The sequence below is a fragment of the Vulpes vulpes genome, chromosome 8, assembly GCF_048418805.1.
Source record: "Vulpes vulpes isolate BD-2025 chromosome 8, VulVul3, whole genome shotgun sequence".
NCBI classification, from domain to species: Eukaryota; Metazoa; Chordata; class Mammalia; order Carnivora; family Canidae; genus Vulpes; species Vulpes vulpes.
This window is the reverse complement of record NC_132787.1, coordinates 103,557,393-103,573,670: the sequence shown is the minus strand read 5'-3', so window position 1 is coordinate 103,573,670 and position 16,278 is coordinate 103,557,393. Positions and strand designations below refer to the sequence as shown.

At 54.5% G+C, this 16,278-nt stretch overlaps 1 protein-coding gene across 4 annotated transcripts in view; it reads left to right on the top strand.

Moving 5' to 3' along the window:
- The first annotated feature begins 2,556 nt into the window (after positions 1-2,556).
- The window catches only part of LPIN1 (lipin 1), a 132,732-nt gene continuing 119,010 nt past the window's right edge, over positions 2,557-16,278 (top strand). The window contains exon 1 of one of the 4 annotated variants that reach the window (XM_026009087.2): positions 2,557-2,805. In XM_026009087.2, the coding sequence (XP_025864872.2) occupies positions 2,728-2,805 (78 nt within the window). In that variant the 5' untranslated portion in view covers positions 2,557-2,727. The remainder of the gene's footprint in view (positions 2,806-16,278) is intronic. The other 3 variants (XM_026009088.2, XM_026009089.2, XM_026009085.2) reach the window with 3 other exon arrangements.

Sequence of the window (16,278 nt, the reverse complement as noted above, 5' to 3'; positions counted from 1 at the left end):
GAATGGGAAAATCCACAGTGTCCTTCAGGGGGTTAACAGGTGGCTCGCAGACCCTGACCCAGCAGCGTTGGTGTTGGGGGTGGGGGGGACACACAGCCAGGGAGGTAGCTCAGGGGAAATTCAGTCTGGCCATGGCCCTTGGGGGCACTGATGGGGTCTCAGGAGCTGTAGTGCAGGAAACGACGGAGAGTCAGCAGCTGCCTGAAACCCCAGTAAACACCGGCTCATTCTCTTCATCTGTAAGATGGACCTATTAATGCCGACTTCCAAGTTATTGTGAGAATTAATAGTTGCTACTTCTCGTTGAGAGTCTGACCCACGCTAGGTAGGCATCGTGTCCAGGGCTCTCCGCACATGGCCTCAAGTGTCCCCACAACAACCCAATGAAGGAGAGACTCTATTTTTACCCCTGTGTTTCCCAGATAAGGAAACAAAGGCTCTTAGAGGCCGAGGGAATTGTCCTGAGTCAGAACTGCTTCCACCTCCCTAAGGGCAGGGTCAGAGCCAGAGCCCAGGTCTGTGTGACTCAGATCGGGAGGTCTATGCGTCACACACGGCTTCTGGGAGCCCTGTCAGCGCTCACGTCCCCGCTCCTGGGTGTACCAGCCAAACCGGCGCTGGCTCTCGGCAGCCTGACGTCGAGCAAGACACGCGTCGCTGGATCCGCGGCGGCCAACACGCGCTGCCAACAGCCGGGACGTGAGACGGCCTGGGCGTGGAGCTCCGAGGATCCCGCCCTGGCTCGTGCCTCCCCGAGTGGCCACGGGGCTGCGTCCTCCCAGTCGGTGCAGTGACACCGGTCTGCGGTGTTCAGAGTGACTTCTGTCTATGCGGTGCTGTACCTCTATCGGGTTTTGGGCTGCACCCTAAACACCACCAGGTATAATTACTCACAATTTTATCGCTCGTCGGTCATGAGGTTCTTAAAATATCTTGACAGAATGAATTAAAAATAGTAAGAGTGGTGGTGACCCAGCTCAGTAGAAGTGTTTTCAAGTGTCATTTTCTCTCTTATAGTTCACGATTTTTGGGGTGTTCGGACTCTGGGAGGTGGTGGCGGGGGCACCCAGCTCTGAGGCTGGGTGCATCTCCAGGCGAGCAGAGCCAGGGGCACCGGTGTGGCCAGGACCATGGTGACCTGGTTGCAGGGGACCTGGGATTGAGTCCCCCTCCCCCGCTCCTCCCCAGATGTAGCACCTGGGGAAGCCACTGCCCCCAGACCTGTAAGGGAGGGGCACTTTCACCCCTTGCACTAGATGGGACGCAGTCTTCCTATGTTCTCGCTTCAGTGTCCCTACCAGCGCAGGGGAGCTCGGGCTCTGGGTCCGGGTCCTCTCTGGAGGGAAGGGGAAAGAGCCTCGAGGAGTGAAACCAGAGAAGGCTTGGCCAGGGAGGAACTGCAGAAGTGGAGCTGAAACGCGTCAGGAGATGGGTGGCCTTAGCGTCAGGGTCAGCCGTCACCGTCACCCGTTGCAGGGACACAAGAAGGAGCAGAGCCCCGAGTGGGGAGTCCTCTGGGGTAAGAGTTGACTCAGGGAGCCTGACTCGTCACTATTCTAAAGCCCCCCCTTTGCCCTGCTGTGCTCTCAGGGGGCCACCTGCCCCCTCTGGGTGGGATCTTGAAGTCCTTGTCAAAGCGGGTGGAAGCCCCCGCACCTGCTCCCGCAGAGTGCCCTCCGCCCCGAGGCTTGCCCAGGAACTGCCTCCGTTGTGTGCCTGCCCTCCCACCTCCCACCCTGCTGCAGGTCCCTCGAAATCCCTGAAACCCGGGGCTCACGCCAGCCCAGCCCATCACCACAAATCCGGGGCTCCTGTAGGATTAAAAGTACATTGTGTCCAGCACCGTATGTGAAGTCAGCCTGGCCCTGCTCGGCCACTTCCTGCTTTGTGACCCAAGGGCATCCTTCATCCTATTCTGTGTCTGAAACCCTGTAGGGTGGCTGCGTACAAGTTATACCAGGATGCGGTTGGTGTACTTAGCTTCGTGGGGGGCGGGGGGGGAGGGCAGGATTTGAAATGGGCGAGCTGTCGCGGTACCTGCTGCTGCTGCGTGGGATAGACGGGACCACGGTGGCCTCGAGGGGGAGGTTCGGGGAACCCAGCCTTCTTGACTCCCCACGCAACTCAGAGGGACAGGGCTGGAGGAACAGAGAGGATCCCCTGGGGGGGGGGTTGGGCACCGGTGGTGGAGGGGAATGTGAAGAGGCCCCTCCTGCACCCCAGCACGGGTGCTGGTCCCGTGCTGGACCTGGCAGGTCCCAGGGTCCCACAGGCAGCACAGGGGTGGTCTCTTCCAATACCTGCTCCTTTCAGCCCCCCACCTCTGCCCTTTAGAGCTGTGCACCCTGGGGAAGTTAGTGTACCGGACGGGGTTGGGGGGGCAGGGAGAAGAGGGTGCAGGTGGCCGCCAGCAGGGGTCACGGCTCCCACCCCTCTTCCACCGGCGCTGGAATCCCTGCAGCCTTCAGGAAAGGAGAGGTGTCTCCGGTTGTTTGCTAGCCAGTCCCCAGGTGGGAAAGGATTTGCAATTCAACACTCTGCTCTTTTCCTGAGCCTTGTGACTTGGCCGGGCTCCTGGCTGTAAAGGGAAGCTGCTTGCGCTGGGCTCTGTCCCCTGCCCCCCTCCCATCCCCAGCCTCCCAGCTCCGGACAGAAATCAGCCGCATTGGGACACTGCTCTCCCGAGCTGGGCGAGAGGACACAGCCGGCATCCCGCGGGGCCGGGCCATGGAGGAGCAGGACCGTGGGGGGTCCACCTGGGAGGCCCCGCAGGGCAAGAGCCGCCCGGATTCGCCTTGGTCGTGGGTAAGGGCCCGGGCTTGGCCATCTGCGCGCTGCGCCCCCCGCTGGGAGCCCTGGTTGGGCCGCGCCCCGGGACGTGGTGCCCAGAGGCGCTCACTTGGGATTGGGACATTCACATTTCTCCAAGAGGTGGGACCCGCTGCTCCCCAGGGGCTCCGGTGACGTGGAGACTGCGTTTATTGAGGAGGTTTTAGAACTGACTCAAGAATTTAAAAGCTTTTTTTCTGTGCCTTGGATGGAAAATGAACAGTGATTGCTTCCATCCTCGGGACAGGGACGCAGGGTGTCTTGAGGGCATCCTGCTCACCAGCCAGAGGGCTGGGAACGCGTGTTCTCTACCCTGCTGTGTGCGGGGGAGGAGGACAGGCCCCAGCGTTGAAGGGACCTGCCCAGCGCCGTCATTTAACCACAGTGTCCCAGAGGGTGTGATGTGCGTGCTGTGGGCCTCGCGGGCTCCAAAGCCAGGGGTGGGACCGTCCTGCCCTTTCCGAGCTCCCCCGAGATGCCAGGGCTTCGGTTCAAAAGTAGTTCCCTTCAGCTGAAGCCCCAAAGCAGGAGTAGAGGGCGCTCAGGTAACCCCCAAGCAGAAGCGGGCACTGGGGCTGTGGCTTCGGTTAGAATTCCTGACTCGCTGTTTCTCCCAGAGGCCGGGGCAGGGGGCCGAGGGTGGGTATTTGGCTGCAGTGAGGATAGTGTGGGAAACCCCACCCCAAATGGTATCGGGGACGCTCATGATGCTCTGCTTCTTGTCAGCTGCACGAGGCTGGGTTGTGCTGGAAGTTTCCATGTGCCTCAGAAGCAGAGAGCGCTGGGGCTTTCTGGCTCCTGGGGAAATAGAGTGAGGGTGAGGCGAGCATGAGGCTGCTGGTTCCCCCGCAGCACCTGCCACCTGTCACTTGGGTCATGTGCATCCTCAGGGTGGTTCCTTCCCCTGCAGGGGCAACAGGCCCTGCTGGGACCTTACTGTTGGTCATCAGGCTGAAATGCTGTGGGGGTCCTAAGCCAAGAAAGGGGGCCTGGGTTCTGTTCCCGCCTCGGCCACCATTTGCAGCTGGCCCCTTGGGCGAATATTTTCCATCCACGAGTGGACAGATGCTGGCCGAAGAGTTACCCGAGGTGGATCACTGACCCTCTCTCAAGAGGTGGGCTGAGGACAGGAATGGGGCCACCCCCAAGGAGTGCTGTGTAGACCAATGGCACCCACACTCTGATGAAATAGACTGGTTTCGTGAATAGTTGGGGATTAAGGTGGCCATGCCTTGTTTCCATTCCTGGAATGTCCCTCTTGCCCAGGGCAGCCCTGACTTCTGCGAGGGCAGCCCTGCTCCCCCATCGTGGTCTCCCACATCCACCACGGGACCCCTTGTCTCCTGCCGCGCTGGGTCGCAGGTCTTACTACTGAGGGCATCTCTGTTTGCACGGCCCACATAGACACTGTCATTCCCATTTGACAGTCAAGGAAACAGGCCCTGAGGTTGGGACTTGCCCACAGTAGCTCTGGGCCGGGGGGGTGGGGGGGGGGTGGGGGTGGGAGAGGTGGGGACAGGAAGCCAGTTCCCTGGGGGCCAGCACAGGCCATGTTCTCTCATCCTGGGCCCCGTATAGGCGCCGTGGTCTGAGGACGCTCTGACAGTTCTTGTTCTCTGCTTATTTGTTTCAGTTATTAGCTGTTTTTCCTGATTATAAAAGCGTGTTCATCACAGGCGATCCAGAATATACCGCAAGGTGAAACTAGGGCAGTAAAATGCCGATCATGCACGGCTCGCGGAGCCTGAGAACTTTGTAAACAGAGGTCATGCTTCATTTCCCTAAAAGGCTCATTCTAGTTAAGCCACAGAAAGGATCTCAAATCCACCTCTTGGGGATCCCTGGGTGGCCCAGTGGTTGAGCCCCTGCCTTTGGCTCAGGGCGTGATCCTGGAGTCCCGGGATCGAGTCCCACGTCGGGCTCCCTGCGTGGAGCCTGCTTCTCCCTCGGCCTGTGTCTCTGCCTCTCTCTCTCCTCTGTGTTTTTCATGAATACATAAATAAAAAATCTTTAAAAAAAAAAGAAAGAAATCAAATCCACCTCTTTCCCTTTTTATTCCGTAACTTCTTTAGCCCCGAGTGCTTGATTTGAAAACCCCAAACTGTGCAGGGGCTACTGTGTGCCTTTCTGCCCGGGGGAGGAGCCAGGGAGGCCTCCCTGGCCACACAGAGTGATGAGCTGGGGGCGGGGGGTGCAGGGTGTCCGTCCCCAGGCTCAGGGTCTGCGCGGCTCCTGCCTCGTCTGGAAGAAACTGACCTGCGGGGCCCGACTCTCGGCTTCAGCAAAGCCGACCTGGAAGGCAAAGCGGGAAGTTGAGGCAGGCACCCAGGTGGGTTGACTGCAGTGCGAGAAGGCTGAGGAGGAGGCTCGGTCTGCAGCGCTGGCCTAGCGGGACGGAGCCCAGGCGGGCTGGCTGCTTCGGGGAAGGAAGGGAAAGTGGCCCAAGCCGTCGTGGGGTGCTTTCGCCCCCGGGGCTGGGGAAGGGCAGCTGACAGAGCTGCGAGCCCTCGGAGGCACCTGTTGACCTGGCACCGTCTACCTGTGGCATGGGCCGCAAGCACTCCAGGGGACTGTGGGCTTGACCTCTGGGCCCTGTGGGGGCCCCGGGGGAGGGGCTCTGCCCGGGCTCTACCCCCCGGGGGGGGGGTCAAGGCAGACTGCGAGTGGGTGGGCCTGCACCCCGCCAGCTGCCAAGTTCACGGGTGCACACATCAGGAGGATTTCCAACCGGCAGGGCCAGGCTGAAGCTGGCATTGGAGCCAAGCCTTGGAGGAGAGGAGGGTAGGGTTTCAATAAACAGAGCATGGGGTGGGGGGGGAGCCTTGTAGACTGAGGGCTCAGCATGAAAGAAGGCTGGGCTTGGAGAGGACAGGGCGTTCTCCTCAAGCTAAGCTGGCAGGTTTGTTTTTTTTTCCTCAGGCCATTTGGGAATTTATTACTCCTTAGCAAGGGCGTGCACGGTGCTCTTCAGCTTGGTCAGGCACCCAGGCTGTGGAAGCAGGCAAGCGGTGGCCAAGGATGTGGGACCCGATGTGGGCTGGTGGCGGGGGTGGGGTGGGGTGTACAGGAGCCACAGGGCCTGCGCTCAGGCCTCAGTCCTGCCGCTTACAGTTTTGATCTCCTGGAGCCTTACTTTTCTCATCCGTATAATGGGCCTATGATACGTAATCATGTAATACTCGCAGGTACTGGGTAAAGGGGGCCCTCATTAGTAACGACACTAGACCTGAGAAAGGGTAGCTACGGGTTGGGCGGCAAATGTCACGTTGAAGAGAAATCAGGTCATTTACCCTCGGATCCTTGGTCTTAGTAAGCAGTGTGAGGAGAAGCTACTCCAATCCAGACCCTGCGCCCCTAAGATGAAGGAGAATTCGGAGTGTAGTCTTCATCCGGGTGTTTTAGCTCGGCAGTCAAGGCTTCTCCAACGGTGGCTTCCCCTTCCTCCTCTTGGCTGTGTTCCCTGTTCTCAAGTGCTGCCCACCAAGTGCCTTTCTTCAGTTCAGGGCTGCTGAGCCAGTCCAGTTAGCTGGGTCTTCAGGGAGGTGATCATGAGGAACCCAGACCCACCCTGCCACCGCCAGCCCCTGTAGACTTGGGCCTGCGATCTGGATCTGTTTGCTGCCTGGCAACGCTCACTGGAGGCCTAGATGGAGGCCAGACACTACCTGTCCTCTGCCCCCCAACCAGGGTCCCTTCCAGGACTTCTGGAGCCCAAGCCCCTGACTGTGGCGGGGACATAGACAGTCCGCCTCTCCCCAAAGCCCCAGCTGACCTGGAACACCTGCTTGCCCACTCAGGAGCCTCAGCTGGGCCTGAACCCTCCCACCTGGTGTGCGTGGATGAGGGAGGGCGCAGGAAGAAAAGCTGTAGGAAGCAATCCTCCTAGCCTCCCCCCACCTTTGCTCCTCCTCTCGGGGTCCGGGCACCCCTCTGTCCCTCCCCCGGGTGGGGTGATAGGGCAGTTTGAGTGCCCCCTGGAAGCTGTGCCATTACAAACCGCAAAGCCACCAACCCTCGCATAGTGCAGCCCTGCACGTGGCCCCGGTGACTATTACTAGTGAAGGGAAGTTGGGATGAACATCTGACTTAGTTGGGATGAACATCTGCACGGAGCCAGCCCTCGCTGGGCCCCCCGCCCTTGCGTTGGGTACCACCTACATTTTTTTTCACCCCATGTTCCCCGTGTTTCTGATGGGGACTGATGGGTTTCCCTTTACGAAATCGGATTTGCAGGGCCACAAGCCCTGGACGCTGCTTTTAAACTCTGACTGCCTGTTGTGTTCGGTATTATTTCCCCGACTCCTCTTTCCCACTGGGCTGGGAGCTCCGCAGGGCAGCGAGGGTGTCCCGTCTCGGTGTCCCCACAGCACCGACTGCATAGCTGTGCTGGCCTGGTCAGTTGGGTTCGCATCTGTCATCCTGATGTGATTCTGTAGCACATCCCCTTTAGCTCTCAGAAGTGTCTGGAACGGAATGATCACCTCGCCCGGCACATACCTGTAAGGCCACACCCGTGCCTGGCTTTGGAGCAGTCCCCTACCCCACAGCTCATTCCTAGAGGTCCTCGCTCACTGTCACGCTGGGGTCCCAGTGGCCTCCCCGCTCTTCCGCCTTTCTGGTCAGGGCTGGAGCAGGCTGGGGGCTTTGCACGGTGGCCACGTGTGTTGTGCAAAGATTAGGATCTCAAGTCAGTGCAAAAGGCAGAAACTGTGTGTGGTTCAAGTCTGTTAGGGTGTGGGTCTGCTGTAGCCGCCCTCCATGAGCCCGTTAGCAATGATGTCTAGGGGAGGAGGACTCCCCGTTGGGGTTCACAGCCTGGCTCTCGAGCTTGCTGGCTGGTGATTGACTCTTCATCTGCAAAGTGGATTTCGTGAGACTAAGTGGGTTAAAAGCTGTGAGGCACTTGGTATGCACGTAACCGGCGTTGGCTCGTATCAAATGCAACACGGGCCTGTTTTCTGGAGCCTTGGAACAGATTTCTATTCCTTCTGCGAAGCCTGGCATCGGGGCTTTTTGGCACAATGTGATCTCTTTGCTCGAGCATGATACTCATATCAGGAGGGTGAGCTGTTGCTTCATGGGACCCACCCAGGAAGTGGGACAGTTGGCAAAACAGCAGCTCTAGACTTTCTATTCGAGACCTTTCTGGCGAATTACCCTCTGGAGTGCAAATGCTTGAAATTATTACTATTTTTCTTTCTCTCCCTCTGTATTTTGCCAACAGTACATATAACTGAATGCATTTAAATGAAAAGTATGTATATAACGAGAGCTCTACTCTTTGCCAACAAGAATTTTTTTTTTTTTTTTGCCCATGTCTATGCACTGAGGAGCACCTCAGCTTTGAGGTGCCCAGGAGCCAAAGACTCAGAGTTTAGGATGCAGGCCTAGCATTCCAAATGACTACCTATATGACCTTGGACAAGGTCACTTTGCTGAGAGATTCAGTTTCTCTCAGTTTCATTCTCTCCGATGAGTTATGTGCGTCACAGAACTTTGCAAACTGGAGCTCCTGCAAATGCAGCTTAACCAACAGGGGTCTGCTGTGTGTGCTCTTGGCCCTGCACATGCTCTAGAAGAATGGATGGTGTGAATTTAAAGGATAGGCAGCGAGCTGGGAATGACATGAAATAATGTACATCAAGTAATGTGAATCGCGTCTAATTTTGTGTTATGATATTTTATTTTTTAATTTTTTAAAAAAGATTATTTATTTATTCATGAGAGACACACAGAGAGAAGCAGAGACACAGGCAGAGGGAGAAGCAGGCTCCATGCAGGGAGCCTGATGTGGGACTTGATCCCAGGACCCCGGGATCACGCCCTGAGCCAAAGGCAGACGCTCAACCACTGAGCCACCCAGGTGCCCCGGAATATCTTTTGTTCTAATGAGGCATCTCTTGGTGGCTCCTGGGTACCTGCAGGTTGCACCAGTAACCAGAAAGGCCAAGCCATGATTAGAAGCTTGGGACTGTGCTGTAGAGGAGGGAACACAGGGGCAGGGCCGCTCCTCCAAGTGTGCCCAGTGGCCGCCCCCACCCGCCCCTTCCCACCTTGAGGAAGCTGCTCTCAGCCTCCCTGCTCATCCCTGAGCCCCCACCCAGCTCCGGCCCTGACCAGAGGGGTTGGAGAGACCCTGGGGCCCCTAAGTGCCAGTGAGAAAGGACCTTTGGGAAACAAAATGTTCTTCGTCTTTATCCTTGGGCTGACAACTTGGCTTTGCTAGCTTATTGTGTGGAGGAAATGGGGTGGGGTTTGTACCACCTTCTTAGTTTTCTCTCAGCAGCTGCATGAACAAGGCCTTCGAAGGACCTTCGATGGGCACCTGGAGGGCTCAGCGATTGAGCATCTGCCTTCGGCTCAGGTCGTGATCCCAGAGTCCCAGGATCGAGTCCCGCATCGGGCTCCCTTCAGGGAGCCTGCGTCTCCCTCTGCCTGTGTCTCTGCCTCTCTGTGTGTCTCTCATGAATACATAAATAAAATCTTAACAAAACAAACCCCTAAAAAACAAAGGAGCTGAGCAGAAAGCATAAACTCACTGACAGCTCAGTGGGGACCGTACTGTTTGTGAACCACAGGCCGGTGTCATGCTGGCCCTCGGTGCCTGAGCAGTGGCCCTGGATCTGAGCTGGCTTCTGGAGCTGAAACTCCCACCTTTCTCCAGAGCCAAGAATGCTTCTGCCGTGAGCAGACACGTCTGCTGGAGCAAGGGCCAGTCAGGGCACGTGGCCATTGTGTCTTTTTGTTCAGGGAAGAGCCCCTGGGACGCAGAGCTGGGGTAGGCGGGTGTTGGTGCTGAAGTCTTCAGTGATGCTCCAGGAGAAAAAGAGAGTAGAACAATGTTGGTGGCACGTGTCCTGATGTGACTTTTTCTTGGGAAGGACTATTATTCATCGTGAGAGAATGCATATCCTATTTAGGGGACATTAAAGTATTTTTCTTTTATGAAAAAGTTTATAATAGTAGATGCACTTTCCTTCCTTTTTTTTTTTTTAGAGAGAGAGAGGGAGAGGGGGAGAGAGAATCCCAAGCAGACTCCATGCCCAGCACAGAGCCCGATGTGGGGCTCGATCTCACGACCCTGAGATCACGACCTGAGCTGAAACCAAGAGCCAACTGACTGAGCCCCCCCAAGCGCCCCTCCTTCCTTCCTTCTTAAGTTGGCGACTCTATGCCAGTTACCACCCAGGTTCCTCCAAACAAAAATAGCAAAAGATTACTGTCTTTTCGTTCTTTGTTCACTCGGGTAATAAATATCCATTAGGTTTCTGCTCTGTGGCAGGCATCCTTCTTGGCAGTGGAGGTAGACCAGTGGATGAACCCCAAGCATCCCTGCCTTCCTGGAGCTGACATTCTGGGTGGAGGAGAAAGGAATGAGCAAATTAATAAGTGAAACATGTACCAGATAGAGAGAGGGTTGTGGGGACACATGAGCAGGAGGAGGGTGACAAGATGGGAGGACGATGTGGCCTTAAGGGAGAGGTCAGGGCAGACCTCTCGGAAGGTGCCACTTGGGCAAAGCCTGGAAGCAGGTGAGGGAGTGAGAGGAGCGCACAGTAGGTGTCCAGGCCCTGGGGCCGAAGCTTCTGGGCTGGTTTGAGGGACTGCAAGGAGGCCAGCGTGGCTGGAGCAGAGAGAACAGAGGAAGAGGAGCTCTAGTCAGAGAGCAAGGCAGGGGTGGGGGCCGAGCATCATAAGGGCGTTGACCTTTACCTGATGAGACAGGAGGTCATGGGGGATTCGGGGCTGCCTTGGACTGTGGACTTCATGGGGACAGAAGCAGAAGGACCAGTTCAAAGGCTGTTGTGATAATCCCAGTGGTTGCAGGATTGGGGTGAGAAGTGTCTGGAGTGGAAGCCAGGGAAGGTGTAGGCTAAAAATGTAACTTCCATCTCTGAAATAGGGAATTTAGGAACCCCAGACCCCGCGCAGCCCCCTCGTTTTACAGATGGAGAGACTGAGCCCCCCGTGGGCCCTTGGCATGTTTTCTAAGACTAAAATCCTAGTTTCCTGACCTTTCACATAGGAAAAGTACATACATTCAGATACCACTTGGATCTTCTCTTTGCACTTGAAAAGTGCTTGGTCTTGTTGCTCTTTCCAGATGTTTCTCTCTGTTTCCCTTCTCTTACTCCTGTCGTTCCTTCAGCTTTCTCCCAAGGCCTCTGTTTATCCAACCTCATTTCTTCGTTTATCGTTTACGCTCGACTGAAAGAGAACCTGGGGGAGGGACCGCCACCGCCCGTGGTCTGCTGACCCGTCAAGGTCTTGTCCAAATGCAGCCTTGCCTTGAAGCCCCAGCTGGGAGTGATGCTTCCATTCTCAACCACCAGCTTCCCCTTGGAACTTGGCAGGCGCTCACTTTCACTGTAGTTATGCCAACGCTGGTCCCCCCGTCCCCTGCCCCGGCCCCCGGCACATAGCAGGTGCTTGGCATCTGTGGAAGGAAAGTGAATGAACGAAAGGACAAGGTGAGCACGCCCGAGTCTTTATCATTCGGTGGTGAGCTTTTGCCTGGTCTGGTGTTCAGTGAAGTGCCGCGACGGCCCCCGGATCCCCCTTGAGCTCTTACCGCGTGATCGTCCGCAGCCACCGGGCTGCTGCCCATTGTGGGTGGGCTGCCCTTGCAGAGGGAGGAGCCGCAGCTCGGGTGGGCCTCCGGAGCAGCCTGGAGGTGGCTCTCTAGTTAGGCCCAAGTGGGAGATGAAGACCAGAATGGGACGACAGACAGACTTTGGGAAAGAGGCAGGCTGGTGCCAGAGTGTCTGGCCCAGATGAGTTTCTCCCGAATGCCTGAGGCTGGTGGCTGTTGGCCGCTGGACAAGGGTTGTGTGGTGTGTTTTATGGGTGAGCTGGTCTGACTTAAAGGCACAGGATTGGGGTGAGCCGTCACGGCCCAGGTGCTGTGAGCAGAGCACACGCCCACCCGAAAGAGTGTACCCATCCCAGGTGGGTGAACCAGACGATGCCTGTGCCTGAGGCTCCCGTGGGGTCAGATGCTGTCCTCCTGTTATCAGCTGCCCTGTATGGGGCCCCATAAATACATTCCTCCGGGGGGTGTGGTGGGAAGATGTATCTATGGTGATGAACTGATACGGCCCCTGTCGCACAGAGGCCTATAACTCATCTTTCCCCCTTTGCCCTGGCTGCCAGGGGGGCAGAGTTTTGTTTCGTGCTCAAATGCAGGATTATCTCGAGTCTAGATTTCAGGAATAATTCTCTCTGTTCCCTCCCCTTATTCTAAATCCTGCTCCATTTCACTGCTTTTGGTCTGTTTTCAAACAGCTCTATTACTTGATTTTTTTTTTTTTCTTTCTAAGCTGCTTGAGATCCTTCTTGGATTTGATTAAAAAAAAATCTAAGCAGTTAAGAACCAAAAGTTTGGAATAAAATTACCTTTTTTTTTTTTAAAGGCAGGACTGACACAGAAACAGGATGTTATTGGATATGATGGGGACGTGACTGCTGTGATGTCCCTGGTCAGGAGTCTGTGGCTGGGGCTCAGGAGGGACAGAAGGATGTGACATCTCCTATAGCAGGCCCAGCCAGGTGGGACAGGAGGGGCTCACCTGTGAACTTCTGAAGAGTTTATTGTTACTAGGATGAAGTCAGAGGAGAATTGTATTCAGTAGGAGAGAAGCATTGAGCCTGGGTTCTAGGCTCACCGTGTGGCCCTGGGGAGGGCTGCTCTCCCTTTGGAGCAAGGATGCCCCCACGCCCCCAGAGCTGTCTGCAGCTTACTCACGCCTCTGCACGTGCAATCGCAGGCACGGGGTGCCCGCTCTAAGGAAGGCAGCCTCGCTGACTGCCGTTCGAGGGAGAGGTTGCACTCATCAGGGAATGATGGGCGAGGCAGGGCTGCTGCACAGCATTCTGCTGTCTCTGGTCTGCCCGAGTCCTGGCTGAGGGGCAAGTACAGGCTGAGAGCCAACCTATACAGGGCTCCCCAAGCCCACGGGGCTCTGGGACTGAGGCTGGCTGGCACCGTCGGGAGGAAGGACGTCTTTGTGAAATCTGTTCATCCCGAGGGGTCCTCATTCATTCCACAGAGGGGCTCTGTGTGCCACCTGTGGCCTGGGAAGCGGCCTGTGATTTCTAGCACCTGCACTCCCCTGCCTGGAAGGCTTGCGAGCCATGAGAATATCTGCAGACCCCTCCCTGTACTTGGAATAAACATGGGGCACCTGGTCAGGCTGCAAAGATCATGAGCTGGGGGTCCTCCTATGGCAAGCTCCCTGGCCTCTCCCCAGGCCAACTGCCTCTTGCTCAGCCCCACCCTCCCTCCCTCCACGACCACCCTGGGGCTCCACGCAGTGCAGTTTGGAAACCCTGGAGGCCCACTTGACCACTCTGGAATCACAGGCTGGATTTTTTTTTTTTAAGTAGGCTCCACATCTCTAGTGTGGAGCCCAACGTGGGGCTTGAACTCCAGACGACCATGAGATCGAGATCTGAGCTGAGATCCAGAGTCAGTTGCTGACAAAGCCACCCAGGCGCCCCATCACAGGCTGGAATTCTTTCTGGAGCTTCAGATAGGTGGACTGAGCCTTGCCATGTGGCCGTGGCTGGAAGGACCTTGTTTCCATGCCCTGTCATATCCTTGAGGCCTACTTCTTCCTCATTTACCCCCTAAAAGAGCAGCTCTTTGTGGGGAGCATTACACTGCTGTCAGCTGGTGGCCCAAAAGGGCCCCCTAGAGGGCGCTGTCACACCGGGGACCCGGGCCGGGGCACTTGGGCAAGGATCACGTCCCCCAGCCCTGTGTAAGTAGGGGGCAGGTGAGAAATGAGTTAATACACAAAACATTTGCTGCCAACAATAGGAGAGTTGTGTTGAAATTCTTTAAACAATTTTTTACCCTTATATTTTATGTTTTTATTTAAATTCAGTTAGCCAACATATAGTATGTACTTAGTTTCAGATGTAGTGTTCAATAATTTATCAGTTACATATAATACCCAGTCAGTGCTCATCACATCAGGTGCCCTTCTTAAAGCTCATCACCCAATTACCCCATCCCCCACCCACTCCCCTCCAGCAACCCTCGGTTTATTTCCTATAGCCAAGAGTCTCTCATGGTTTTTCTCCCTGTCTGATGACTTACTGTTCAGTTTTCCCTCCGTTACCCTATTACATTTTTTTTGAAGATTTTATTTATTTATTCATGAGTGACACAGAGAAAGAGGCAGAGACACAGGCAGAGGGAGAAGCAGGCTGCCTGTGGGGAGCCCAATGGGACTCGATCCCAGGACCCCGGGATCACACCCTGAGCCAAAGGCAGATGCTCAGCCACTGAGCCGACCAGGTGTCCCTACCCTATGAAATTCTTCAGTGAATTCCCTTTACCTGAGGACATGGTTATTTGAATTTCAAAGTCTTTCAAAGTAAAGGCAAAGGGGACTTGGCAAGTTGGTGTCTTGCCCTGATTTGACCTAAGCAGAAATTGAGTTTATTAATAGCCGTTTGATAGACACTTCACAAATAATGGTGAAGCAAGATGGGATCAGGTTTCTGGTTTTTATCCAAGTAGAAATGCCCAATGGGTTAGAGGTCACCAGATGGAAAGAGAGAACAGTAAGTCTTGCATGTCGAACACTGAGCAGCTGCCTAGTATAATAGCATTTTGCAAACATGAGTTATTCTCAGTTTACGGATAAAGTGTTTTCGTAGTGATCAAGTGTCCAGGAATATTATTGTTGTTAACTGGGTGCTTTTTATGTGTTGGGTGCCTGTGACTCATTTTCCCTTTTGTCTTATCAGTCCTCCTAAGAACCACGTCATTGGATTATTAGCCTCAGTTTACACACAGGGGAGCTTAGAGGAGCTTAGAGAGATTGCAGCCAGCAGTGAAACAAATTCCAGCAGGTGCCTCCTGCTAAAAAAAACCCTGGTCTCTCCACCAGGAAGACTGTCTTCTTGGTTTTCCCAGGAGAGCATTTGTAGGAACGAACTCCAACCATCGCGGGAGCCAGCTCCCCCAGCCTGTCTCCCCTGATGATGGGCTGGAGCCCGATTCTCCAACAGGGACCATCCCCCTCCAAGGCTGGTCACTTTCCAATGAATCCTAGTGCCCGATGCCTCTGAGACGTGATGGTGGATGGGGTGGGGAGTGGCAGGAGAGACCCTGTTCCCCATGGGCCCACGCTTGGAAACGTTTTGATGAAGGAAGAGCCTTGACTGTTGGATTGAAGAGGCCTTGCTGGCTGGTCATCTGATGTAGCTTCACATGCAAAGCTGCCCTCACAGGAGTCTCATAGTTGGTCTCAATCCCAGACATCAGAGTCACGGAGTTCCCAAATCATACAAAATCTTAACCTATGGGGTTGGGTCCAGGAATCTCTGTTTTTCTTAGTTCTGCTGGTAAGTGCACTGGGCGGCCGAGATGCAATTCCCGTCACACAGGGCTCTCTAGCTTTCAGCAGAAGGCCCCGTACACCTTTGCCCTAGATTCATGATCTTCCCTCCCCAGCTCTTAGTCCAGAGAGCTTTTACTTCTCCTCCAAAGTCCAATTTCCTCTTCTGCCTTTGGAGATCCAATGAATTCCACCTGCCTCTCGTGCCTGTCGTCGTTTGAGTCCGCCAGCCTCAGTGCTTTCTTACTTCATTGTATTAATTGGTTCACAGTGTTGTTTTTCTCTCCTGGAGCATGAACTTCTTAGGAACAGAAACTGTGCTGGGGAGAACTCTGGTCTCCTTGCATCTAACAGGTTTTGGGTGCAAGAAGAGGCTCGGTAAATGGAAGTGGAAGGTTGAGCATTGTCAACCTGTGATCTTAGCTGGACCCTCTGTTGCTCCCCAGATTCAGCTCTCTCTCTAATATATAAAATATATATGAATAAAATAAATATATCCAATAAATAGAAATAAATGAAGACATATAGTAGAATATTATATGTAAATACAATATATAAACACATGCAATATATACTTATTTATAATTGATACATTATATAATGAACAGAAATATATGTTTAATGTATATATATGTATATATGTATGTCTAAGATATGCAGACAATATTCAAGACCCTACTATGTCTTTTGAGATTTTATTTATTCATTAGAGAGAGAGAGAGAGAGAGACTGAGTGATGGGTAGAGGGCAGAGGGAGAAGCAGACTCCCTGTTGAGCAGGAAGCCCGATGTGGGACTCCATCCCAGGACCCTGGGGTCATGACCTGAGCTGAAGGCAGTCACTTTACTGACTGAGCCACCCATGTGTCCCTAAAATTATTTGTTATTTTTATTCTTCCAAACATCACCTAGACCTTAGCTCACTTTAACCACCACTGATCGCACTCCCGTCTTGCTACTTTTGTTCAGAGCTTTGGTTTTTGCCCTAAAGGAACCCTAAAAGCTTTAATTATTTTTCAGTATAAAATTTTAATAATGAGGGTTTCCAACCTCTTGTATCCATATGTGTGCTTCCGGCTGTTTCTCGTACCCCAATC